This window comes from Asterias amurensis, chromosome 3 (genome assembly GCF_032118995.1).
Source record: "Asterias amurensis chromosome 3, ASM3211899v1".
In the NCBI taxonomy this organism is placed as follows: Eukaryota; Metazoa; Echinodermata; class Asteroidea; order Forcipulatida; family Asteriidae; genus Asterias; species Asterias amurensis.
In genome coordinates, this window is record NC_092650.1 from 3,397,856 (window position 1) to 3,421,128 (window position 23,273).

Below are 23,273 nucleotides of genomic sequence, written 5' to 3' on the forward strand. Positions count from 1 at the left end.
GTTTTAAAAATGTAAACTAAACATGAAACTTCTGATTATCTTTACATGTTTAATCAAAAACTCCTTTTAAAATATCATCCAAACAAACAGAATTTCCTTCCTGCAATCGACATTATTATGTTAGCTTTGTACACAAGTAAACACTGCATTTTAAATTCACAGAGACAGAAAACAAACCTTTGAACAACCCAGCTATTGTCTAAATAATTAATAATCGGAACTAGATAATCATTATAAAAAAATAATGTGGCAATGACGCGGATCGCTCTGTTTTTGTGTGGTTGAATTACACTAACTAGGCAAAAGCATTTTTTTTAATGAGCCTGAAGAAGAAAAAGTTAAACTAAATTTGTTTTTTTAGTCAACAGCCTTTTCAAGGAAATTTGGGTTCAATAGAAATTTCATTTTTAGAATGACAATTTTGGTACATCAGATGGCGAAGAAATAATGATGAGCTACAAACTCAGAAACTAAAACATTGGACAAAAATTATCAAAACTTACATACGTAAGTAATACAAAAAACAAATGGGGAAAGCTACAAAGGACCGGGCAGATTTTCTACAATTGTTGTTGGGTTATTAATTAATAAACAAGAACATCACAATGGCTGTTCCTGTTTACAAAAAAAACTTACAAAATCCCAGCATTTTATGATAAATCACATCACAAGTGTATACATGTATTATACAATGTATAAAGTTGTTACAATATTTAACAGTTAGTACAAATAACACTGCATGAAGTTACCTTTTTATTTGTTTGTGGAAATTTTAAAATTTACAGTGCAAGACAAGTTCTACAGTGCACTAAAAACAGCAAAATCAAAGGTTTTAAAGGAGGTTCATACATGGGAAGGTATATGCTTGGTAATCATTCTTAAAAGTATGGTTAATTAAAAAAATTACTGTTTATACGTTTGGAAACCACTTGGTTCAGGTTACAATAGTACAAACTTTAAAGCATTTTGATAATCATTTCACTTCAAAGTATTGTAGTTATTGAAAAAAGAAAGGTATTCTTTCCAAATACCAAAGGTATTCTTTGCCTAAAAACCACTTCTGTTCTACAGTTTTATGCTTTACTGGGATCCACAATTTTTACGGAGTTCACAAAGTGAGGAATGTGGGTGCGTTCGTTTAGCTTCCCTGGGTCGACCCCGGTGTGTGGCGGTGTGTGGCGGTTATTACTTCCAGAACGTGGGTAATTATCTGCACATGTTCGTCCTAGAAAAAAAAAAACCCGCCACACACCAGGGTCGACCCAGGGAAGCTAAACAAACGCACTCTGTATAAACCATAGAGCTATAAACACAGAGTTGACTAACATTACCAGAGTGAGGGAGGGCGCTTGAAACAACAGCAGGCTATGTACAATACAATGCTATCAGTAATACGCGGTCTGGGTTAATTTTTGTACAAAATCAGGATATCACATCAAAAAGATGTCAGACTAATTAGTAAAATACACAGATCAACATCAACTAAACGTAATTTATACATACATAACAAAACAACAACAAAACACAAACATAATTTAAAGTAAATTGATCCACAAAAAGCTTGACTCCACAACATTTTTCCTTATGGTCCAAATTTTATAGAGGCATGTGTGCAAACTAATACTGAAAGAATTACAGCCATTACCCTGGAGCATTTCTCTGGTAACTTTTCCCAAATCAGTCAAGATCAGTTGATGGTGGAGGAGGGACCCGGAAACATTTTCTTCTTCAATAATTGTATAAGATTATCCTTCCAGGCAGTGGATCATGTTTTTTTTCAAGGAAAACAAGAATCACACCATGGAGGTAGAACTCTACCTCCATGATCATACCCAGCCTTTCTGAAATGAGATAGTGTGTCAATTAGACATCTGTTTGTGGCAATTAGTCAGATCTCCTTTTAGAATGAAAACTTTATGTTCAAATCTTCTTCATGTTCACTCTGAAGAGCTGGTTTCTACAATCGAACAAAATAATAACCTCAACAATGCGTGCCCAATTTTGTGGCTCTGCTTACTGTAGGACTCTGCCTTAGCTTGCGATCACCACTCTTTGCTTACTGGGCAAGCACCAAATCACTGAGGTAGCAGTGTAAGCAAAGAATGCTTAGCAATATGAACTCTGCTGTGCACAAGCAGAAATTTCCTGCTAACCTGTGAGATATGCTTGACGTAAGCATGTTAATTCCTGCTTTTGTAAGCACTCATTCTTTGTTGATCATACGCAGAGCTATGAAACTGGGCCTTGATCTATCCCCTCGCAGGTAAGTTTCAAGAAAAAGAAAAATAAAGAAAAAAAAGTAATGACAAATTAATAAAACAATGAAACAAAATTAACGAGGTGTACAGAAAAATTAATAACATCAACCATGACAAGGTAACTACACCACAGAGACATCTTTAAAAAATAATATCCACATATCTAAGTATTTCAGCCAATTGTATGCAGCTACACGTGAGACACAGTGTGCCGTGTTCTGTCGGAGAACTTGGGCGTCGTAGCCTGGGTGAGGAGCTTAGTGCTAGGCAGTACCTCCACTGTCCTGTATTGCCGGATGGGGTTGGCCTTGTGCACCCTCTCTGCCCGTATCTTATTGATCTCGTTGCGCTCCTCCTCTTGCTTCTCCGCTTCGCGCTGGGCGAGGGCCGCTTCCATGTCGCACTGGCGGTCGAACTTACGCTGCTCAAAGTCCTTGCGCTCTTCAGCGCGACGCTCAGTGTAGAGCTTGAAGTTGGAAATATCTACAACAGTGAAATGAAAAGAGTGAATGACTGAGTTAATCCCATACCCGACAAATTCAACTTACAATTGTGAGCACCGGAAAAAGGTTACCAGCTAAAATAACATTTCATATATACATGTGACTGGTATCCTGCTAATTGTTGATGGGCAGAAACGATTTAAGCAATACTTTCTGTTACAGCTCTATGAAATTGGGCCAAAGTGCAAACTAAGTTTAGATCTTTAGGTCACCTTGAAGAAGCTGTCCGGCCTTGTAGTTGTAGGTGATATCAAAAAGATAATAATAACAATGAAAAAAAAAAACATGTGGATGAGAAAAATTACACCCAAAAATACCTGTCATGGGTTTGGCTGACTTTTCTGGGATGAACGGTTCCTCGTACAAGACGTTTGCCGGATTGGCCTTGAAAGCGCTTGCTAGTTGCTTGCATTCTCTAACCTCTTCCTCCATCTAATTAAGTTATAAGACAGTGATTAAAAGTTATAAGACAATGATAAAAGTTATGACAGTGAATATAAAGTTATAAGACAGTGAATATAAAGTTATAAGACAGTGAATAAAAGTTATACGACAGTGAATAAAAGTTATGACAGTGAATAAAAGTTATAAGACAGTGAATAAAAGTTATGACAGTGAATAAAAGTTATGACAGTGAATAAAAGTTATGACAGTGAATATAAAATTATCTGACAGTGAATAAAAGTTATAAGACGGTGAATAAAAGTTATAAGACAGTGAACATAAAGTTATAAGACAGAGACTAAAATTGATAAGATAGTGAATCAAAGTTATAAGACATAACTAGATATAATTGTCAAAGTGAAGGATTCAGGATGGGGGCCAGTAGGCCCAAAAAACAAGTGTTTATCTTAAGGTCAAACATACCAATGTGATATTCAAATCGAAACACTTTGGTAAAGGAGGGACAGCAAAGCAACAATGAAACAAATAGTACAGTAGAATGTAGTGAGTAAGGAGACAGCCTTAGACATTAAACAAACACAAAGAAAAAACAAAACAGTCAGAAGAAAATGTATTAGGTAACGAGCAAATAATACAAGTATCGCCCCAAAACATTTGCTTTCTAAAACTATATCAGTTGTGTTTGTTTTTACCTTTTTACGCCATTCCTCGGCCTGCTTGGCGCCTTTCTCTGCCACGGTAAACGGCGCTGACTGCGTGGGAGGCTTGACTTGTTTCACTGGGATGCCAGTCAAGTTGCCATACGGCATCGGCTGCGCTTGGAACTTTCGTGCCTGTATGAATGTAGATTAGGTTGTAGGTTATTATAGTGAGGAGTATAAAATAGCAAGACGTTTGTGGGAACTCACGCAGGTGTATATGCCTGCAACCGTGGACCTCCAATTGTCCCTCTTTTGTTTAGCCTACACTCTAACTGTTTGGCAACAGCTCCCATTGGTTTTGTACACGTTTTCCAACTGTGGACCTTTCTCGAACAGTGGACTCTATTGTCCTTTTTTGTTATTGGTCCCTGGTCTGAATGCAACTCACCTTCTCCTCTTCAAGAAGGAGCTCTTGCATCTTAGCCTCCTTGCGAGCCTTGGTCTCCCGGATCTTATCATCGAATGAGAAGGGCTCCACCTCCGTCTTCTTATGTTCGATGGTTGGGATGAATGGCGCAACACTGAGATTAGCAGGTCTTGCTCGGCTCAGGGTTGTGTTATTGAGCTACAAATAAAATAAAAAAATATCGAGTGAGTGAAACAAATCCAACTGGTGGTAACAAACAGGTTACACTTGAACAGCTGGGGTTCGTTAATCAGATGTCAGATTTATGAAACTGAACCAAGCTCCGTTAGCAATCAGCCGAAATACTTCAAAGAAGAGACGTGTGGAATATATCCAGCATGATTTTCTTAAGTTCTTTAAACAAAGAAACAAGAAAAATTCACAGAGAACCAACTGCTTACCGACCAAAAGGATCTATGGTATGGCCTGAAGTTACAACGACAGCAGAGTCTTTCTTGAAGACAAAACAAAATTTGCCTGTGTGGGCTTTGAGAAAGACTTTGCAAGGGTCCAAACTACAGACATAACAAACAAAAAGACTAAAGATGAAGCAAAGTATACAAAGACAAGTGTATACAAACCTCGGACTCTTTCTCCTTTTCTTTTTCTCTTTCCTCGTAGATTCTCATTCGGTTTTTCAGGGCGAACGCTGGTGACTTTGGAAGGGTGACTGGATGGGGCTTGGCATCAGCAATACCCTAGGAAAGAATGAGATTTTGTGTTCAATTGCCGTCTTTAAGTTTAATAACAATAACAATAATAATAGTTATTTTTTATAAAGCGCTTTTCACGCCCGAAGGGCGCCTCGAAGTGTTTTACATTACTACCCCTGGTCACTAAAAAGTGGTCACTGGGCCTTAAATTATTCCCTATAAACAATCTCAGCCTTGTGCAACAAACATGCGCTACTCAGCTAAACAATCACGAGAACCATCTCTGCCCTCACAGGTACCCATTTACCCCTGGGTGGAGGGAAGCAAGTGTCTTGCTCAAACGGGCAATGGAAAGCTGTTGATAGTATAAAACAGTGTGACTTTCATTATTCTCTTGCAACTTCGATGAACAATTGAGTCCAAATTTTCAAAGATTTTGTTATTTTGTTATGTTGGGATACACCAAGTGAGAATACTGGTCTTTGACAATTAACAACCTTACCATGCAAATGCAGTGCTCAATCCCTAAAAAAAAACCACATAATAAGCATTGGTACTGTTTCCTTTTACATCTAAGTAGTCTGTACTCACCACTGGGCCGGCCAAAATCTTTGCAGGCAGAGGTCTAGCCCGGAACTCATAGTGCGACTCACTATGAACCTTACTGGCTTCCCTCTGGAGCAGTCTTTTGTCAGTCTCAAAGTGGAATCCTTCCGACTTGGTAGCCTCCTTGTGAGTGACCGTCTTGACGCCCATGCTGACATCGGAATAGATGCGGGGATCTACGGGTCTAGCCTTGAACTTGTAGCTGTGGATACAGAGAAATTTACACAAATTTTGTTAAAGTTATGATTTATCTCGTGTGAAATTCAAGCACTTGACTTCATAATGAGTATGCAGATATTTATAAAAGCACCTTTAACGTGTTCAACCAAATCAACAATGCAGTCTTGCAGAGTAATACATGTACACACAATAAACAAACTAAATATTATCTCAAAATGAAGTTGACAGTCATCTAGACTCAGGCCTGATACTTCTCCCATGCCCCCTGGGGCTGATTTCACAAAGAGCTAAGATGGATTTTAAGTGAAAATCAATCCTTGTTGCTAAGTAAAATGCAATGTCACAATACAAATTACTATGGCAATATTGAAAATTTGTTGTGCGATGAATTTGACTGCTTTGTGAAATCGGCCCCTGGTCATTGCTTTTGTGTGCCCTTGTAAAAAGTAGAAATTTACAATTTTCTCATAGGGTGCCCTTTGCAAAGGAGAAAATGCCTTGGTGCCCTTGCCCGTTCAAAAACAAAGCATACGGGCATGTACACTTGTAATTGCTCTCTCTTGTTAGAAGTGTTGGTTCTGAGAAGAATTAGAATTGAGAAATTTGTCTGGATGATTCAAACACCTTACATACTTTTTGAAACACCGAAACAAAATTCTCTACTCCAGTTCTTCTCAGCACCAACACATCTTGCGAAGAGAGATTTACTTTACATTGCTGTCCCCGTTTAGGTAAATTTTCCTCATTGCACTTACACCTTTGCAAAGTTTCAAATCTTAGTTACTGTTAGATCTGATGTTTTCTACAGGATTTTTTTACAAGCATTAACCAAAAGAAACTCAAGGAAAAACCCTGGATAACCTAAAAATTCTAAAGTTACCCCTCTGTTTCATTCCTCCCTATTAAAACTCTTTTCAACAAAGTGAGAAATCATGTTAGAACAGGCATGATTTATGCTTCTTTGAAAAATAGTACATGTATGAACATTTTGTTGAGCACAAGGGCCGGCCTACTTGTTCATCATGATGTAGGCTTTACAAGTTTGACTTAAAGTTTATTTCTTCTGATTTCCCAAAGGGCAACAAAATTCGAGATCGGACTATCCGTGTCAGAAACGACAAACTTCGGCTACAGGTACGCTAGATCACATGACACACGTCTGCCTATTCTTCAACACCGACAGACGCACTGATCTAGCCGTAGCTGTAACGGAAGTCGTCGTTCCTGACACAGCCTAAAGTAGGACGTATATCATATCTGATTATGACCCCCCTTGGCCAAGTATGACAACTTACTTTCTCATGTCCACAACTTCCAGTTCTTCTTGTTGTGTTCGACTGACAGCAGTGACCGGCCTGTGTCTATTGCGTGATTCTAGAGCAGGTGTCCTCGGGTGGGTCAGCCTTTTGCGCTTTGGTTTATCCGCAGCAGGCTCTGGTCCTGATGATTAAAAAGTTTCAACAATTATAGAAGTAAACACTTCAAGGCAAATCCAAGAAATCGATGCAGTTACATATTTGTGACCCGCTCTGTGAAAATGAGTCAGATGTTGACAATTTCAAGAATTGAGTTATATGCATGGCAGGAAAGAACACACCAGCAGCAGTTATTTGGTATTTAGTGTCTAAGCTTTGGGGGTGTATTGCGTTGCTGAGTTACTCCATTTCGAAATTAGCCAGTATCATTTTTGGTTAAAAACAAATTACAGGTAAAGTGATGTTTAAAACTACCATGTCGCGCAAAAGGATACAAATAAGACTAAAGAATTATCACAAAATTGTTGGCCTTTATTGGCTAAAAAAAAAACGCTCTAAAGGTTTACTGTGGAAACATAAATCTTCAAAAGTAAAAAAAAAAAGCTGCTCAGATTTGCATCTTGCAATCATGCATATTTCGACATTGAAAAAGAATATTAGTAATAGATAGGAATGATACATCGAAAATTCCATAGAAAATTATGTGATTATTAAAATTAAGTTATTCTCTCATGTTTATAACCTCAAGATAGTCATATGGAAACATAGTCAAGATGGAAACATAAATCTTCAAAAGTAAAAAAAAAAAACTGCTCAGATTTGCATCTTGCAATCATGCATATTTCGACATTGAAAAAGAATATTAGTAATAGATAGGAATGATACATCGAAAATTCCATAGAAAATTATGTGATTATTAAAATTAAGTTATTCTCTCATGTTTATAACCTCAAGATAGTCATCATGAATATTACCTTTGTTTTGTTCAGCAATCGGCTTCGTGCGGAAACGATCAGGTGTCCTGGTCTGGAATTGGTTAATGGCGAGTGCCATCGACCTGAACTCGGGTGTCTTCCTCTCCCCAGCCACTGACTCATTGTAGCTGCGTTTGCGCTGGTTCTCAGACAGGTGGAATTCCTTCGGTCTTGTAGGCCCATGATTGCCATTCTGGAAAAGGAGATGATGCAGAATGCAGTTTTAGAAGTGGGGATGATATGATATGACCAAGGCCCAATTTAAGAGAGCTGCTTATAACTAAAACAATTTCTGCTTAGCAGAAATAAGAAGAATACCAGTCACAAATTGTACATGTGACATGGTCATTTGACTGGTAACCCTGTTCCGGTAAGCATAATTTTGTTGTGCTTAGCTACTTTTTGTGCTTAAGCAGCTCTATCAAATTTGGCTTAGGCAAGATACTTTGTTCGTGTAAGGGCAAGGCAGATTGCCCAAGGAAAGAGAACTTCTGTGAGGAAAATGTACATTACTGGAACATTTCATGGGGCACCAAGGCAATGATCATAATATGCTATTGCCATCGTCAAGTATCAGGCCTGCATAATTATGAAAGAGCACATCAAACATGGAACTGCAGGCCTGGAATTACAAAGGGTCAACGAAGGCAATGGCTTTGGTGGCCCTTCAAAGTTTCCCACTTCACATTAAGATTTTCCAATGGAAGAGCCATCTGCAAGATACTCACCGATGAAGGACTATATTTGCGCAGATTCCCCTGAAAGTTTGGCGTCCTCGCATCGTTTCTCGTCTCCATGGGGTGGCTTTTGAGGCGGGAATCCGTCTCAAACTTGAAGGCCTCTGCCTTGGTGGCTTTGGTCGATGAGCGTACGGGCAAGTGAGGAGCGGATTCCTTGACTGCCTTGAAGGACTGTTTGGACTGCTTCCGCTTGGCGGCTAGCTCCTGACGGAAGTGCTCTATCTTCTCCATCTCAAGCTGCAATGTTGATTTTGCTTGGACGGCCTTGCCAAAGTTGTGTCTGGAGAAATATACAATACAATACAATACAATACAATACAATACAATACAATGGGTTTTTATATAGCGCCATTTCATTTAGACCACAGCGCTTTAAACGAACAATAGCAATGCAGATAATACAACAAATGAATAATAAAGCAATAAACAGACACTAAGGAAAAAGATGTTTTTTAAGTGCTTTCTTGAAAATAGGCAGTGAAATTGAGGTGCATATTGTGATGGGAAGATGGTTCCACAGTCCTGGAGCGGCTAAGGAAAATGATTTAGATGCAGCGGATTGAAGAGATTTGCTGCTCGGTTTATTTTCAGCAAGACGGGTTTTGTCTGATGCTGAGCGAAGCCCAGCCCTAGTTTGAATGTGAAAAGAAAAACAAGATGAAAGATATGCTGGTGCAAGTCCATTTAAGCATTTATACACATGCACCAATATTTTGAATTGAATGCGCTCTTTCACCGGGAGCCAATGTAGCTTTTTGAGAAAAGGAGTTGCATGATCATGTTTAGACGCACAAAATATTAGTTTGGCAGCCCAATTCTGAAGATGTTGAAGTCTATTAATTTGAGTTGTGTTCGCTCCAAGTAAAAGTGCGTTGCCATAGTCCAATCGTGAAAGAATAAGAGACCTTGTAACACTGCTACATGTGTCAACGTCTAGAAACCTTCTTATACGTGTAATGTTACGCAGATGGTATGACACAGACCTAGACAATGATGTTATTTGTGAAGACATAGACATAAGATTGTCAAAGACAATGCCAAGGTTCCGAACAGTTTTAGTGGGTGTGATAATTTCATCTCCAATATGCAGTTGAACACTGGGCATGAGGCGATTGAAGTGAAAGGCAGAATAATTTGATATTAGTGACGGGCGAAAGAGAGGTGACTTGTAGTCAGGGAAATTGAATTTTGTGTGTGTAACCAATGGGTTATAAAGAAAGTTGGCCATTAAAACATAGGGCGGTCAAGTTGGGGTACTATGTCGTGTTCTTGCCTTATAGGACCCCAGCTCTAATCGTGCTGGGGGGAGGGGGTATTGTGTGGATTGGGTTTTCAGTCCATACTTGATTGGTTTGGTTTTCTGGGTTTTCCTCCAACATCTGAACCCCCCCAAAAAACTAAACAGAAACTTCCCTCCTTGTCCTTCAAGTTCATCTTCTGAGAATCCTAGGCTTTACAACTAGAATAAATCAACCATAGGAGTTTTACATTTTACTCACTTGAGCAAGGTAGGTGTTGTCGCAAGTGTCAGCTTTGTCTTCAATTTAGGGCACGAGACTTTCTTCCCTGTTGGGCTGATCATGGATTCGTTTCCCATTTTACGCCTTTTGTGGATGGAGGGATCTGATGGTGATGCCCGACCGCGCTGCTGATGGCTCAACCCTGGGTTAGCCGATCGCCTCTTGGTGGCTTGAGAGGTGCTGCTGCGCTTCGTTCTTATAGCGTCAGCAGAACGGCGAACGTGCAATCGTGGGGACGTCCGTGCTGTTGGTCTTGGGGCTGCCTCGATCAAAGGCTTTTTCACATGTGATCTGGATATGGATTAGGGCCCAATCGTATTTTAAAAAAAGTCATGGCAGAAATGATGGTTGGAAATGATTTTCAAATTATCTCAACAAAAAATAAAAGCGGCAGAGAATTAGTTTATATTTACAAATATTAACATGACGTCAGAAGAAACCCTTGTGACATTGTTTATTAAAGGTTCAAGTCTTTATTATAATAAACAGACATGAAAAACTGCAAATTACACAAAACTTTGTACTTAGTTTTCCAGATTTCTATTGCACTTAAACCAGTTAAAAACTTGCACGATGGTAGAAACTCATTACCTGATATTTGTTCAACTCTGAACAAATATGAATTTAAATTGAAGAGATACATGTAAGAGAAGGTTTTAAAAATTTCTTTGAAATTGTTTTCTTTCTTAATAAAGAAAATCTGAGTGTCTTTGGAAAAATTCAGTTTGAACTATTGAGGGCTGGACTGTGTCGATTGTGCTAAGGCCAAACAAAATAAATGTTGTGTTTACGGTAACGGCCCTAAAAAATTCCAGGTAGGTAGGTAGGAAAATAATTTTATTTTGTAATTTTATTTTTATTTTTAAGTTCTTGAATTTTGAGTTATTTGTTAATATTTTAAACCCGTTACCATGAATTATACTAACCTTGTTCGACTCATCAAGTTATAAACCCTCATGTTGGAAAGTGGTAAAATATAAAAGTTTATAAGTTGTTTTAGAAAAAACATAACATAGGTCAAGTTGCAAGCGCTTTAGAAGTTACAAGGAAACTTTTTATCTTACCATTAAATCAGGGCCATGTTTTAAATGCTGACATCAGTTTTACCAACTTTCAATTTGAGGTGTGGTTATTTTGTTCACATTTTTCATTCCATTGTTGTACACTTACTTGCACTTTACCCAGACTGACGAACCTCCGGGTTGCTGGGTGAAAATGATGTCACTCAGTAGGCTCAGTGGTGCAAGGTGTACCATAACATTAACAACAGAGCCGAAACTCACAACTCACATTTTCCCCAAAATAATATAGCAAAATGAATAAACACTTTTGAGGGTCAAACTTATTATTTTGAATGTCAGCCTGATCTGATCTGAATGTGTGTTGTGAGCACAAACGTGATAAAAGTTTGGCCCATGGTGATCTTCGAAAATATTGAGAAATGTCTTGCTGACATCGATGTTTACTAGCTTCAACTTGGCTGGCTGATGGAGGCACTTTTCTGTTTTCAAGCTAAATAATTTGTTCATGTTACCGCACGAAGAACTGCCTGACGTCGACGCCATGTTTTGATGCAGTTTTCATTCGCGGTCTGTCCGTAGTGTAAAACGTGTTGTAACGTACGCGGCCGGTCACCCACGTGCTGTACACCACTGACAGCTACACCATGTTTTGTTGTGGTGTCCAATATGGGGCCGGCTGCCAGGGGCCCAATTTCGTTTCGTGCTGTACCACTGACAGCTAGCTGTACTGTACTGTTGTACCGTGTTTTGTTGTGGTGTCCAATATGCGGCCGGCTGCCAGGGGCCCAATTTCGTTTCGTGTGACATTGGATCGCCCCGAAGTACGCTGTGAACACAGCGGGTGCGTCGGGGCCGGGCATCGGGTGGCGCGTGCACCTTTCACAGAAAAAATTGTGGCAGTACAGTAAGCTAGGCTAGGCGTGGGCCGGGTGCACAAGTTTTGATATCGCCATGATTTTTGCAAAAATGCATTATTACACTGGTAAGTCGTAATAAACAGTTTTAAAGTGAGGCAACATGTTAAAATTCTCATTTTAAATTTTACCAACTCACAAAATATTTAGAAAAATGTTTTGAGGTCGGCAATTCGGCCGCAAAAAATTCAGGTCGGTCGGGTTACCGTAAACACAACATTTATTTTGTTTGGCCTAAACTCACCTTTTTCGTTCTCTCCCAATCGATTGGTCTTGCCTTGTAGATTTTTCAACTGGAAAATTTAAAGTTCATTGAATAAAAGAAAAGTAAATAAATGTATGTCAATATTAGTCTCTTTTTCTAACAATGTGTAAGTATACCGTGTACGTGTACATAGTCTAAGCTTAATGGAACACGTTGCCTTGGATCGGTCGAGTTGGTCTTAGAAAAGCGTTTGTAACTGTTTTATAAAATGCATATGGTTAGAAAGATGTTGTAAAAGTAGAATACAATGATCCACACAAACATGCCTCGAAATTGCACGGTTGTCATTTTACCTCGTCGACTTACACAGTCAGCCATTTATGGGAGTCAAATTTTTGACTACCATAAATTGCCTACCGTGTTAGTTCGCACAGTAAAAGGAAAACCACGCAATTTCGAGGCAAACTTGTGTGGATCATTGTATTCTACTTTTAAAACATCTTTCCAACCATATGCATTAAAAAAAAAAAGGTTACAAACGCTTTTTATAGACCAACTAGTCCGATCCAAGGCAACGTGTTCCTTTAATATAGTCAGTTTAGAACAAGGATGAGATTTGACAAGTTGTGACAGTTCCGAAAAAGCTTGCTGGATTGGGTCACACTTGAGTTCTAGACCCGGACAGGAAACTCCCAGCCAAGGATATTATAATTCAGGAGATTTACTGTTAATGGGTAATGCAGTGAATGATTTCCCTTGTGTAGCATGGCAAAATACTTCACAAAATAATGCATCAGTTGCTACTCAAAGATCATCAGTTCCTTCTCATAGTCATTGTTTAGCATTCAGTGTGCAAACATTTGGTTTCTTTCAAATATTTTGCTTTGCAAAATTGCTGGACTATATTGTTTTCTGTGTACGCAATACCACAAGTACAAAGCAAACCAACAGGTTGAGACACAATGTGGACTTTTGCTGTCTCCCTTTGGCGACTGTTTATCGGAGTAAGATTTCTTGCCCAAAACACCATGTCTCAACAAACATCTTTTCTGACTTTTATCCTGCAAAATTGTCTGATGTTTAGCAGCATGAAATTGGGGCCAGGGTCACTCACAGTGGTGAGTGCTTTCAACGCATGACAAGTCACCCATGCCGCTCTTTACCTGTTTTGGTCTCCGAGCTGTCTGACACTTCCAAGCTGTCTGCTGACATCTCTGAGGATGACACTTTCTCAGACGATGAAGCAGCTGTAGGCTCTTCCGGGCCAGAGCTCAAATTCTCCGGGCCAGAGCTCAAAATCTGTGAGCCAGAGCTCACAATCTCCGGGCCAGAGCTCAACATCCCCAGCCCAGATGAGGACTCTGGAGCAGAAGCAGAATCCTCATCAGATTTATCGATACTCATTTCTTCCGAGGATGATTCTGCGGCTTTCTCTTTGGCGCCATCCGAGCTGCACACAGGGGTCTCGTCTTCAAATTTGATTGGAATGCCATTTTCATGATCAAAGTCTGTTTTGAAAAAAAGGGGAAACAGTTGTTAATGTACACAGCTGAGCGTGTCATGGGAGAAGCTAGTCTTTAGACGCTAAGTGGCAGCAGACACACCAGGTACATGTAATTTCCATTGATAACGTAGATCTGAGAATACAATATCTTCAGAAATTATACTGAATAATGAAAACGCCTTGGGCTTGGAACGCTTTTTAAACATTACATACTTTTTAAATGATACGGGCACCTCAACAAATAGCTGCGACTTTTGACACTCTATAATTATAAACATGAGATGCTGATGCTGACTAGTCATCATCGTGACTGAAGGTACGAAATGAACCAGCAAGCCAAGTCAGCAGCTGATGGTACAAAATTACCAACTTTGTCTTTGCCAGGGACAAGGTGGAAAACCTTTCAGTATCCTGCAATAGTTGTGATAACATACGACATGTAACCCTCCTCCCGACGCCGTCGGGAGGAGGGTCACGTTATCGCATTAAGCCTGCATTTTTGTTTTTACAAAAAGGAATAGGGCCTATCTCATTAGATAGAGTAAATTATATACTACTACCTAGCCTATTATTTTATTTAATATTAAGATGAAAAAGTGGTCTGGTGGTGGCAGATAGATGTGGAAACTTTTCCCAGAATTATTTTTACATTCATAAATTTAGCCAGAATTGAACATTCCAGCCTGGCCTAGCTGGCTAAGCTAGTTTTATTCAATTGATTTAAAATAATTTTAACTAATAACAAACAATTCAAAAACAATTAAGATTGTCTTTGTTGTTATATAACCAAGCAAAGACTACTTTATCTACTCAGCTCAGTCAGTTAATAATGTCTAGTCGCTGTCAGTAGAACTCACTGAAAGGTCGAGTTGTCTTTTTCATTTCTAAATACGATGTGGAAATGTTGTGCACTTACTGAACCACTCGTCGGCGTTGTCGTTGATGTCTTGTGGCACATTGAAATCAACAAATTTCGGGCAGTCCATCTCGTAAAGATCGTCCACATAATGTTTATCAGCCATTTTAGACCGACGAATGTGTGTAGAATTATTTAAAAAAGCAAAACTACTGGATAAATCTTTTGAAAACGACTCCAGTTATTCTTGTTCACGTCTCGTTCAACTGTTTCAATTTCGTGTACAGTTTATTTGACCAATAAGCTTTGCGCTCTCTTAGATCAATTCTTAACGCTGATTGGCTGTCATTAAAATCTCGCAGAAACCCGTACCAAAAATATTGTTAAACCTGATAGAACGCCTCTGAGACAACAAATATTTTACAAACACATTTAGTTTATTAATAATGCACGTTGCGATCAACAAACGTGTGCCTATTATTATCGCATTCGTCAAAACAGTTGTTTAAGTTTTATTCATGTCAGTTCGTCCTTGTTTAACCCAAAAGGGTATCCATTAAGAATTTTTTTTTGCCAATGTTTACATTTCGCCCTCCCTCAAAAGTGTACATAGTTACAAGGACTAGAACAAGTCTAAAATCTATTAGGGTGCGAAATGACCAAACGAACAATATTTTCTATCTTTATAATGGAAAAGCAGGGGCGTCTAAACATAAACGCCGAGTCACACACGATACGCACGTCGCGGTGTACGTGTGTTGTGTGAAATAAACAATGTGCAAACTTGATGTGCCGTCATCATCAGCTGACTGCGTCTGAATACTGTGTCTATAATTTTCATAAAGACGGCCTGTTTTCGTAATTTTGACTCAGTCGTCGTGTACCAGCCACAGGTATGTAGAGTGATTGCTTCAGTTTAGGATGGTCCAGACTACAATTAATTTAAAAATAAAAGTTTCAGTAGCCCTTTCTTAAGAATTTCCTTTTTTGTCCCAATCATCATGAATCATCATGTTTTTGCATTTATTTCAATTATGATATTTCTAACAAATTAAGATTTTTGTGATGTACGTATTTGACTGTGTAAATTGTTATCGATAATTTCAATCATTATTTTGGGATATTTGACTTTTTAAGAAAATTTAATTATGTTGATGTCACTGTCAGTCAGTGTCAATGTCAGCAGTCAGGAATGGTTAATTGATTTAAAAACAGTTTTTGTGTGTGTTTATTTGAATGATTAACTTTTTAATATAATATGTATTTTTTTCCTTATTAAACCGGTCTTTTCAGAATTTATAACTGATTATTATATTATTTTGGCCCCATACATGTATATAAGTTATTATTATTATTTCACCCAACTTATGATTAATCTTAGGACTTTAGTTTAGGACGAGTAAAGTTCTATATCCAAAGTCGTGGGAAGCATTGAACCCATGAGTTACTCATCTTAACTCGAGATAGGATTAGTCCCGTTGTCGTGAATTCAGCTGCAGGGCCTAGACCCAAGCCATGGTTTTGCGAAAAATAGTCTTTAAAAATTTAACTTAAAACAATCAAAGAGCTATGCAACTGAGTGTTTTTCTTGTACCCTGAAGCCTAGATTTGAAAGAAAGCAATGACCTGATCATGAATTAAGTATATTGCAAACATTAATTTTTTTTAATATTTTTTTTTTTGTGAAGCGCTTAGAAACTTATTTTTAGTACAAAGCGCTATATAAATGTAATCATTATTATTATTATTAATAATTGTGTACTCTTCTTCCTTTCTTCTATTTTTTCCAGTTTTAAATCGATGGAGTCCATTATAGGTGACGGGCAGCGAGTTCTGTTAACATGGGGGGAAGGACAGGACCCAGAGGGTATTAAGAGAGCTGTCGAGAGACTCAGCGCTGCTCTGGGGCAGAATGGTAAACTTCAGGTGGAAAACATTGAGAGGCTTGCCCTTGGTAAGATTTACTTTATAGGCAAATAAAGTAACTTTGGTTTTTGGAACTTTTGGGTTCGTTACGGCCTAATAAAAAAACTATCATGTGAACATTTTATTTCAAAAGGTGGTCGCCATTGTGAGATGTTGAAGAAAAGCCGGAGCAATGTGATGTCCATGCATGAAGAGTAATCCCTAATAGGAATACACAATAATAATCATTATAATAATAAAAATAATGATTTATTTTTGATATGTATAGCATCTGAAATTTCTCAGTTGCTTCTCAAATTATAACTACATCACGTTATTCAAAATGCTTTAATCTATCAAAAGCTGCTGTAGGCTTTTAACCAAATGTTTTTATTGTCAAATGTATACATTCCCTTTAATATTTTTTTCTTTTTTCAAAATTTTTCTGCCTGTGTTTCTGTGGTTAAATTTTCTAATCTCAATGTTGCAATGTTTTTGTCAAACCTTAGAGAAGGAATGCTGCCCAATATGTTTCTAGCATAAATAACCTGAAACCGATAGAAGTACTTTACCCTGGATAACTGACTGTAAAGTTTTTAAATACTTATAATTTAACTGAAGTAAATATTTGATCATAGCAAGCAATGCAGCGAAGAACACATATAATAACAACAAAAATTCTCAAATGTTTTCTCTTAGCTGCTCATCAGAAGTCTGCGTTTGATGTGGCTCTCCTGGGAGCTGTCAACCCTCCCTCTGTAACACATACCATGGACCACCTTGCTGAGGTAGCCAGAATACTAAAACCCAGTGGGAGGATGTACCTCAGAGAGCACAGTTCCCCGAAAGGTACAATCAACCAAAGCTTCTTCAAGTTTGTAGATTGGTTTATAATGATGCTGATATAGATGTAGACAACTAGACTGGTGCCTTTCAAGTTTCAAACTTTACTTTGGTGATGATTAGGAAGAGCCTTTGGAACTAGACCAAATAAACATATTTTTGCATATTTTTGTAAACGACCCTGGTTTGTTCATAGTTGTGGCCTGTGGAATGTTTTTTTGGTCTCATGGCTGCATTGCAATTAGAAAACAACATTAATTTACTTTTTGTTGAACCCTTCAGGTGTGTCATTGCCCTGAACACTGTGCACTGTCTTTATAAATCACTTGTTTTATATTTTATTAAAATATATCTCTTGCCTTTTCTTTGACGTTTCTCATCATCATCATCATACAAAATGTGTACAGTACATGTGTACTGTTATTTTAACTGATTTCAATGTTTACCTAATGAAGGGAAATGAAAGGAAATCTGTATGAAAATCCTTGAAATTGGCTACAAAATTAAAGTGTGTGATTATTAATCTCTGTGCACATTTTTGTTCCAACAGATGGAAGAACAAAGGAGAAGCTTGTGTCATTGCTCAAAGTGGCTGGCTTTGTCAGCATCTCACAGGTGAGTCAAACAAATTGTACCTCCCAATATATCGGTCATAACCATCCGAGAGCCCCAGTAAGATTGTTTTGGAACAGGTCTGCGGTTGTTCAAAGTGTTCCTTTTTGCATGCAGTGTTGGTGGTTGCTTCCAAGTTGCCTGTAAAAATTTGCCCTGTGTGACATGGCCTATAGTCTTAAATTGAACAAGATTATGTATGAATACTGGAATAATTTTTGGCAGTCGTAACCATGAACTGTTTCAGTTGACTTGGTTATTAGTTAAACACTAATCAGCTACCGAAGCAGTTAATGGTTACAGCCGCCATGACACACCCAAATCAATCTTGCCTGTTATTGTGTCACAGCCTGAGGAAGCCCTGTTGAGTCTTGTGTCACAAGGTGAAGTAAACGGCACCGACGGTGTGATCGAGCTATGTTGCAGTAATCCAGCATTTGAACTGGGCTCGGCTGTCTCGTTACCGCTCTTTGCAAAGAAGAAAGAAACCAAAGGTTTGTGTGAATCAGTTTGTTTGGGCCCAAGTTGTGCAATTCACTCATTTTTCAATCATGTTTTAAAAGTTGGTGAGATAGTGCTTTCCTGCTCTACCAGCCAGGCCTCTAATGAACGATACCCAAGTCTACATGTACATCCTTACTGACTGTAAAGGGGGGGGGGGGGTAACCCTGTTTCAGCCCCAGGAGTAGGTGGCTCCTAGTGGATGATACCCATGCCTACATCCTTACAGACTGTGAAGGGGGTAACCCTGTTGCAGCCCCAGGAGTATGTGGCTCCTAGTGGATGACACCCATGCCTACATGCCTACAGTGGCCTTTAGGCCTTGTGTGTCTGGCAACTTGCATAACAAAAAGTAGAGTTCTTTTGAAACTGGAAACAAAATGACAGGTGTGCAACCTCACATAAAACTGAGTGATAAGCTTCCAGTGTGAATTTTGTCAACATCCAAAAACTTCCAAAGATGTCACGTTTCAAATACATTGGTCTTAACATTTTTTGTCTGGAATTTGTTTTAGTTCATTCCTGAATTTTGATGATATTCAGACAAAGCAGCATTGAAATCCTCTTTGGAATGCACAGACCCGTTTGTTATTGACATCAAAAGAAGTTATGTTTCAAATTTCGCTCTAATAATAGTACTCCATTGGAGCGAAATTTACACCATTCCTACTTCTATACGTTATAATATGAATTTGTCCTTTTAGCCCCTCAAGAACTTTTGACTGTCACACAAAATTAATTGTTGTTTGTTTATGACTTCATCAGGGAAATCTAAAGCAGAAGTGAACAAGGTCTGGACGCTATCGTCATTTGACATGGCTGATGATGATGTGGTAAGTAAAGTCCAATAACCACAACGATTTGTAAGTCTTGATTTAGATGTCATTTTTTAAGCTTGTTAATTTTCTCGTAATTTTTTATAAATGGTATTTTTGTTTAACATTGTCTTGTTTTCAAAATTATTTTGAACAGGACATCATTGATTCTGATAAACTACTAGAAGAAGAAGATTTCACAAAACCTGATCCCAGTACACTAATAGGTAAGTTTGTTTGTTTCTTTGTTTCTTTCTTCCTTTAGGTGTTTGTTTGTTTGTTAGTTTTTTTTAAATTGTTTGTAAATATAAAGTCAAACGACTAAATGATCAATTTTCAATTCCAACGTCTCACTCCATCAATTACTCTCTAAAACTTTTCTTTTCCTTTTTTCATTTGTGTAGCTGAGTGCGGTCCAAACTCTGCTAAGAAGAAAGCGTGCAAAAACTGGTAAGTGATATTCTACAATCCATTGTTCTTCTCATATTTATGCGCATATATGATAGACCTCTTTTGTGTTTATGAAACAGCCAAAGGTCAAATTATGTCAGGCTGAACAGAACACCTGTTCAAAATATTTAGAATGGAATTTTGTAAAGAATTTAGAAAACAGTCGAGTCAAATTATTGCAAGTGTTCCTCATTTAATCGACAGTATGCAGCCTTTACTGTCACGTAAAATCCATATTCTCAATAATTTCTACCTTTCAGCAATAGTTGAATTTTTCAATATTTATGTTTTTATCATCAGCACCTGTGGATTTGCTGAGGAGTTAGATGAAGGCGCTGTCAAATCAGATAAAGTCAAGAAATCGGTTACATCATCGTGTGGAAGTGTGAGTACAAATCATACTGTCATTGAGTCGGACATTTTTTGTACTATTTGAAGCTACTATTTTGTTACTATTTAACAGTTTTTGATAAGAACCTTCCCCAAAGTTGTGAAGGCTCAGCTCTGAAATTTGAGATGATTTGATAAATGTGGTGGAACTGGAAACCTGTGCTGCTGCACAATACATGATATAGTTCTACAATTTGCAAGTATTAAACCAAAAGGGCAACTGACCAGGTACTCTACAATTCCCACAATAAGAACTTCAGACAAGTCTTTCAAAATTAAATTGATATTTAATATTATAAAAAGTTGCATCACCTTAGAGTTATCCCCTGGCTGCTGCTTTCAAGGTTGTATGATCCCGGCCTGGGCCCAATTTTATAGAGCTGCTGAGCACGAAAATTTGCTTAGCATGAAATTTCTTCCTTGATAGCAACAGGATTACCAATCAAATTTCCATGTGATTTTCAGGAAAAGCAAACAACAGCTGATTACTAGTAACAAGCAATATGCAACAAATAGAAATTTTGTTGGTAATCCTGTTTTTATCAAGAAAGAAATTTCATGCTAAGCACATTTTTTGTGCTTAGCAGCTCTATGAAATTGGGCCCTGGTCACACAGCAGGTTTCAGTTATATGGCTTCAGACTGGCACCCCAGACCTAGATATTGACTAATAGGTAGACCGCCAACATAGGGCTGGATAGCACAGTCGGTTGAGGGCTGGTACTAATCCGGAGGTCATTGGTTCAAGTCCAGCTACAATCAATTTGTTCTTTGTTCAAACCCAAACTATTTAAAACTTACCCTGTCAGTCCCCCCTTGTGGTTTTTTACTTGATCAAATTGAAATATAAAAAAAACAAGTTACAGTCTATTTCCAAGGCCTTCGTGTTTGTTTGTTATTATCAATTAATGATTTAATTTGTCCACAATTTCCCACTACAGTGTTATCTCGGAGACGCATTCCGATGCTCCAGTTGCCCGTACCTAGGTATGCCTGCCTTCAAGCCCGGAGAAAAGATTACTCTCAGTGATCGACAGCTCAACCCTGACATGTGATATATTCAACTCTGACATCATAAACTTTGAACTCTGACCTTTGAAAGATCACTCGGTGATGCTAGGGCAACTGTGTTTCACTATGACCTCAACATGACCTCAACATGACCTGTGATAGAGTCAACTGTCTTAATGAACCAAGAGATTTAGCAGAAGCCGAATGTTTCAGTAACCATTTAGCATCTCGTATCAGGGAATTTATACTTATGGGTGCATTTGAAGTATTTATACATTTCAAGAACCTGTATATAATTAGTCGTATAACTTGGTTCAAAATAATGTTGTCAACAAGATAAAGACAAAGTATTAGTATATCAAGGCACAATTTCATAGAGCTTTTTAAGCACAAAAAGTAGCCCAGTCGCAGAACAATGTTGTCCACCAGGATAAGGTGACCAGCCAAAATACCATGGGACATGCAATGTATGTGGTTGGTTTCCTGCTCATTGATGCTTAGCAGAAGTCTTCTAAGCAATATTTCTGATTAAGCAGCTTTATGGAATTAAGTCTGTAGTCATAAAAACTTGCTAAACACAGACAAAATATCCCATAAAGTTGACCTTGTGGCAACTGGTGCCCCACTCTTTTTGCTTAGCCTAACATTTTGCTTAGCAGTATTTTCTGCTAAACAGCTTTATGAAATTGTGCACTGGCCTGTTATGCAATCATATACAGAATTGTTGGCATTCTCTGGTGTATAGGTACTCATTTTACAGTTGAGGGTTTTTTTTTCTTTAATTAATTAAAAAAAAAAATTGAATATTTGTATAATGCTACACTTAAACCCCACGTCTTTGTTTTATCTGGTGTACATGGGCTATAGAAATTTAAATACATACATTGAAATTGGTCGAGAAATATTAGAGGTTTGAAAAAGTTTGGGTTTGAACAAAAAAAAATTTAAAGGAGCGGGTCTTGAACCATCACGGACGTCCGTATAAAAATGTACCTTTGGTAGTTAAAGACAGTGAACACTATTGGTAATTGTCAAAGACTAGTTTTCACAATTAGTGTATCTCAACATATGCATAAAATAACCAGACTGTGAAAATTTGAGCCGCTCAATCAATCATCAAAGTTGTGAGGTAATAATGAAAGAAAAAAACACTCTTGTCACATGAAGTTGTGTGCTTTTAGATGATTGATTTCTAGACCTCAAATTCTAAACTTGAGTTCTTTCTCAAAAACTATGTCACTTCAGAGGGAGCTGTTTCTCACAATGTTTTTTACTATCAATCTCTCCCCATTACTAGTAATCAAGAAAGGTTTTAAGATGATAATTATTTTGAGTAATTACCAATAGTGTCCACTGCCTTTAAGTTGTCAAGTAGATTTTTGAAAGAGATCATACAGTGTATGTTTCTTAAAACATTTTACAAATTGTATTTGTTATAAGAAAACATGAATAAAAATGTACATTTTCAATCATTCAAAAAGTTTGTACGGAAATCCATGTGCTGGAGATTTCACTTTCAAAGCTGCAGAAGTTAATGTTGCTGTTAATTGATAATATTAAAGACGTCGATGACAATGTCAGATGTCATCGGTGAAGATTTTTATTTTGACGTCAATAAAAATTGGTTATCCAATAGAAACCTGGAGTCCTGTGGAATTCAAGGATGTCATAATTTGTTTTTTTAATAATATGATAAAATCCATTGAATTTGCTTGTGTATAATACTGGAAGATTCTGTGAATTTTTTTTCGATAGCTTCAAAAAAACATCAGTAAAAAAAAGAGGGGTAAAAAAGATATTAGACACTTTATTATTTTACAGGGCAATATATAATAATAAATCTTAATAAGTTCGGTTCAAAATAACGGAGAGTAATCAACACAAGGTGGACAAATCATTGTATAAAAAGGACAAAAAAAACATTAATTATTGAAAAATATTCAAAAAGACAACATGGACTAGTGACGAGTTTATTATTATTCATGTTGCTAAATAATAGACGCTGATGGCGCTATAGTCTTGAGTTTCCCTGTTCCCACTTTTC

General features: G+C 37.8%; 2 protein-coding genes across 2 annotated transcripts; one reads left to right on the forward strand and one right to left on the reverse strand.

Annotated features, from left to right (window-relative positions):
• Positions 1 to 51: 51 nt before the first annotated feature.
• LOC139934989 (targeting protein for Xklp2 homolog) lies at positions 52 to 14,984 on the reverse strand. The gene is made up of 13 exons (XM_071929428.1): positions 14,764 to 14,984; positions 13,507 to 13,851; positions 12,383 to 12,431; positions 10,182 to 10,493; positions 8,671 to 8,962; positions 7,943 to 8,135; positions 7,008 to 7,152; positions 5,518 to 5,734; positions 4,855 to 4,971; positions 4,256 to 4,432; positions 3,859 to 3,999; positions 3,079 to 3,193; positions 52 to 2,741 (listed from the first exon to the last, which is right to left on the reverse strand). Exons 1-13 carry the CDS (start codon positions 14,867 to 14,869, stop codon positions 2,449 to 2,451), a joined length of 2,502 nt encoding a protein of 833 aa, XP_071785529.1. The 5' UTR covers positions 14,870 to 14,984; the 3' UTR covers positions 52 to 2,448.
• A 446-nt stretch (positions 14,985 to 15,430) lies between these two features.
• Positions 15,431 to 22,874, forward strand: LOC139935325 (anamorsin homolog). Its single transcript, XM_071929856.1, has 10 exons — positions 15,431 to 15,596; positions 16,494 to 16,657; positions 17,308 to 17,457; positions 18,002 to 18,066; positions 18,413 to 18,557; positions 19,330 to 19,397; positions 19,537 to 19,606; positions 19,784 to 19,829; positions 20,130 to 20,214; positions 21,160 to 22,874. Exons 2-10 carry the CDS (start codon positions 16,504 to 16,506, stop codon positions 21,271 to 21,273), a joined length of 897 nt encoding a protein of 298 aa, XP_071785957.1. The 5' UTR covers positions 15,431 to 15,596; positions 16,494 to 16,503; the 3' UTR covers positions 21,274 to 22,874.
• The last annotated feature ends 399 nt before the right edge of the window (positions 22,875 to 23,273 follow it).

Excerpts from the sequence above, each read along its gene's own strand:
- LOC139934989 (XM_071929428.1), bottom strand. The coding sequence starts at position 14,869 with ATGGCTGATAAACATTATGTGGACGATCTTTACGAGATGGACTGCCCG. Across the intron at positions 10,494-12,382 it reads ATTGGGAGAGAACGAAAAAG|ATCACATGTGAAAAAGCCTT; the intron begins GTGAGTTTAGGC and ends ATCCATATCCAG. Across the intron at positions 4,000-4,255 it reads TCCTTCTTGAAGAGGAGAAG|GCACGAAAGTTCCAAGCGCA; the intron begins GTGAGTTGCATT and ends ACATTCATACAG.
- LOC139935325 (XM_071929856.1), top strand. The coding sequence starts at position 16,504 with ATGGAGTCCATTATAGGTGACGGGCAGCGAGTTCTGTTAACATGGGGG. Across the intron at positions 17,458-18,001 it reads AGAGCACAGTTCCCCGAAAG|ATGGAAGAACAAAGGAGAAG; the intron begins GTACAATCAACC and ends TTGTTCCAACAG. Across the intron at positions 18,067-18,412 it reads GCTTTGTCAGCATCTCACAG|CCTGAGGAAGCCCTGTTGAG; the intron begins GTGAGTCAAACA and ends ATTGTGTCACAG.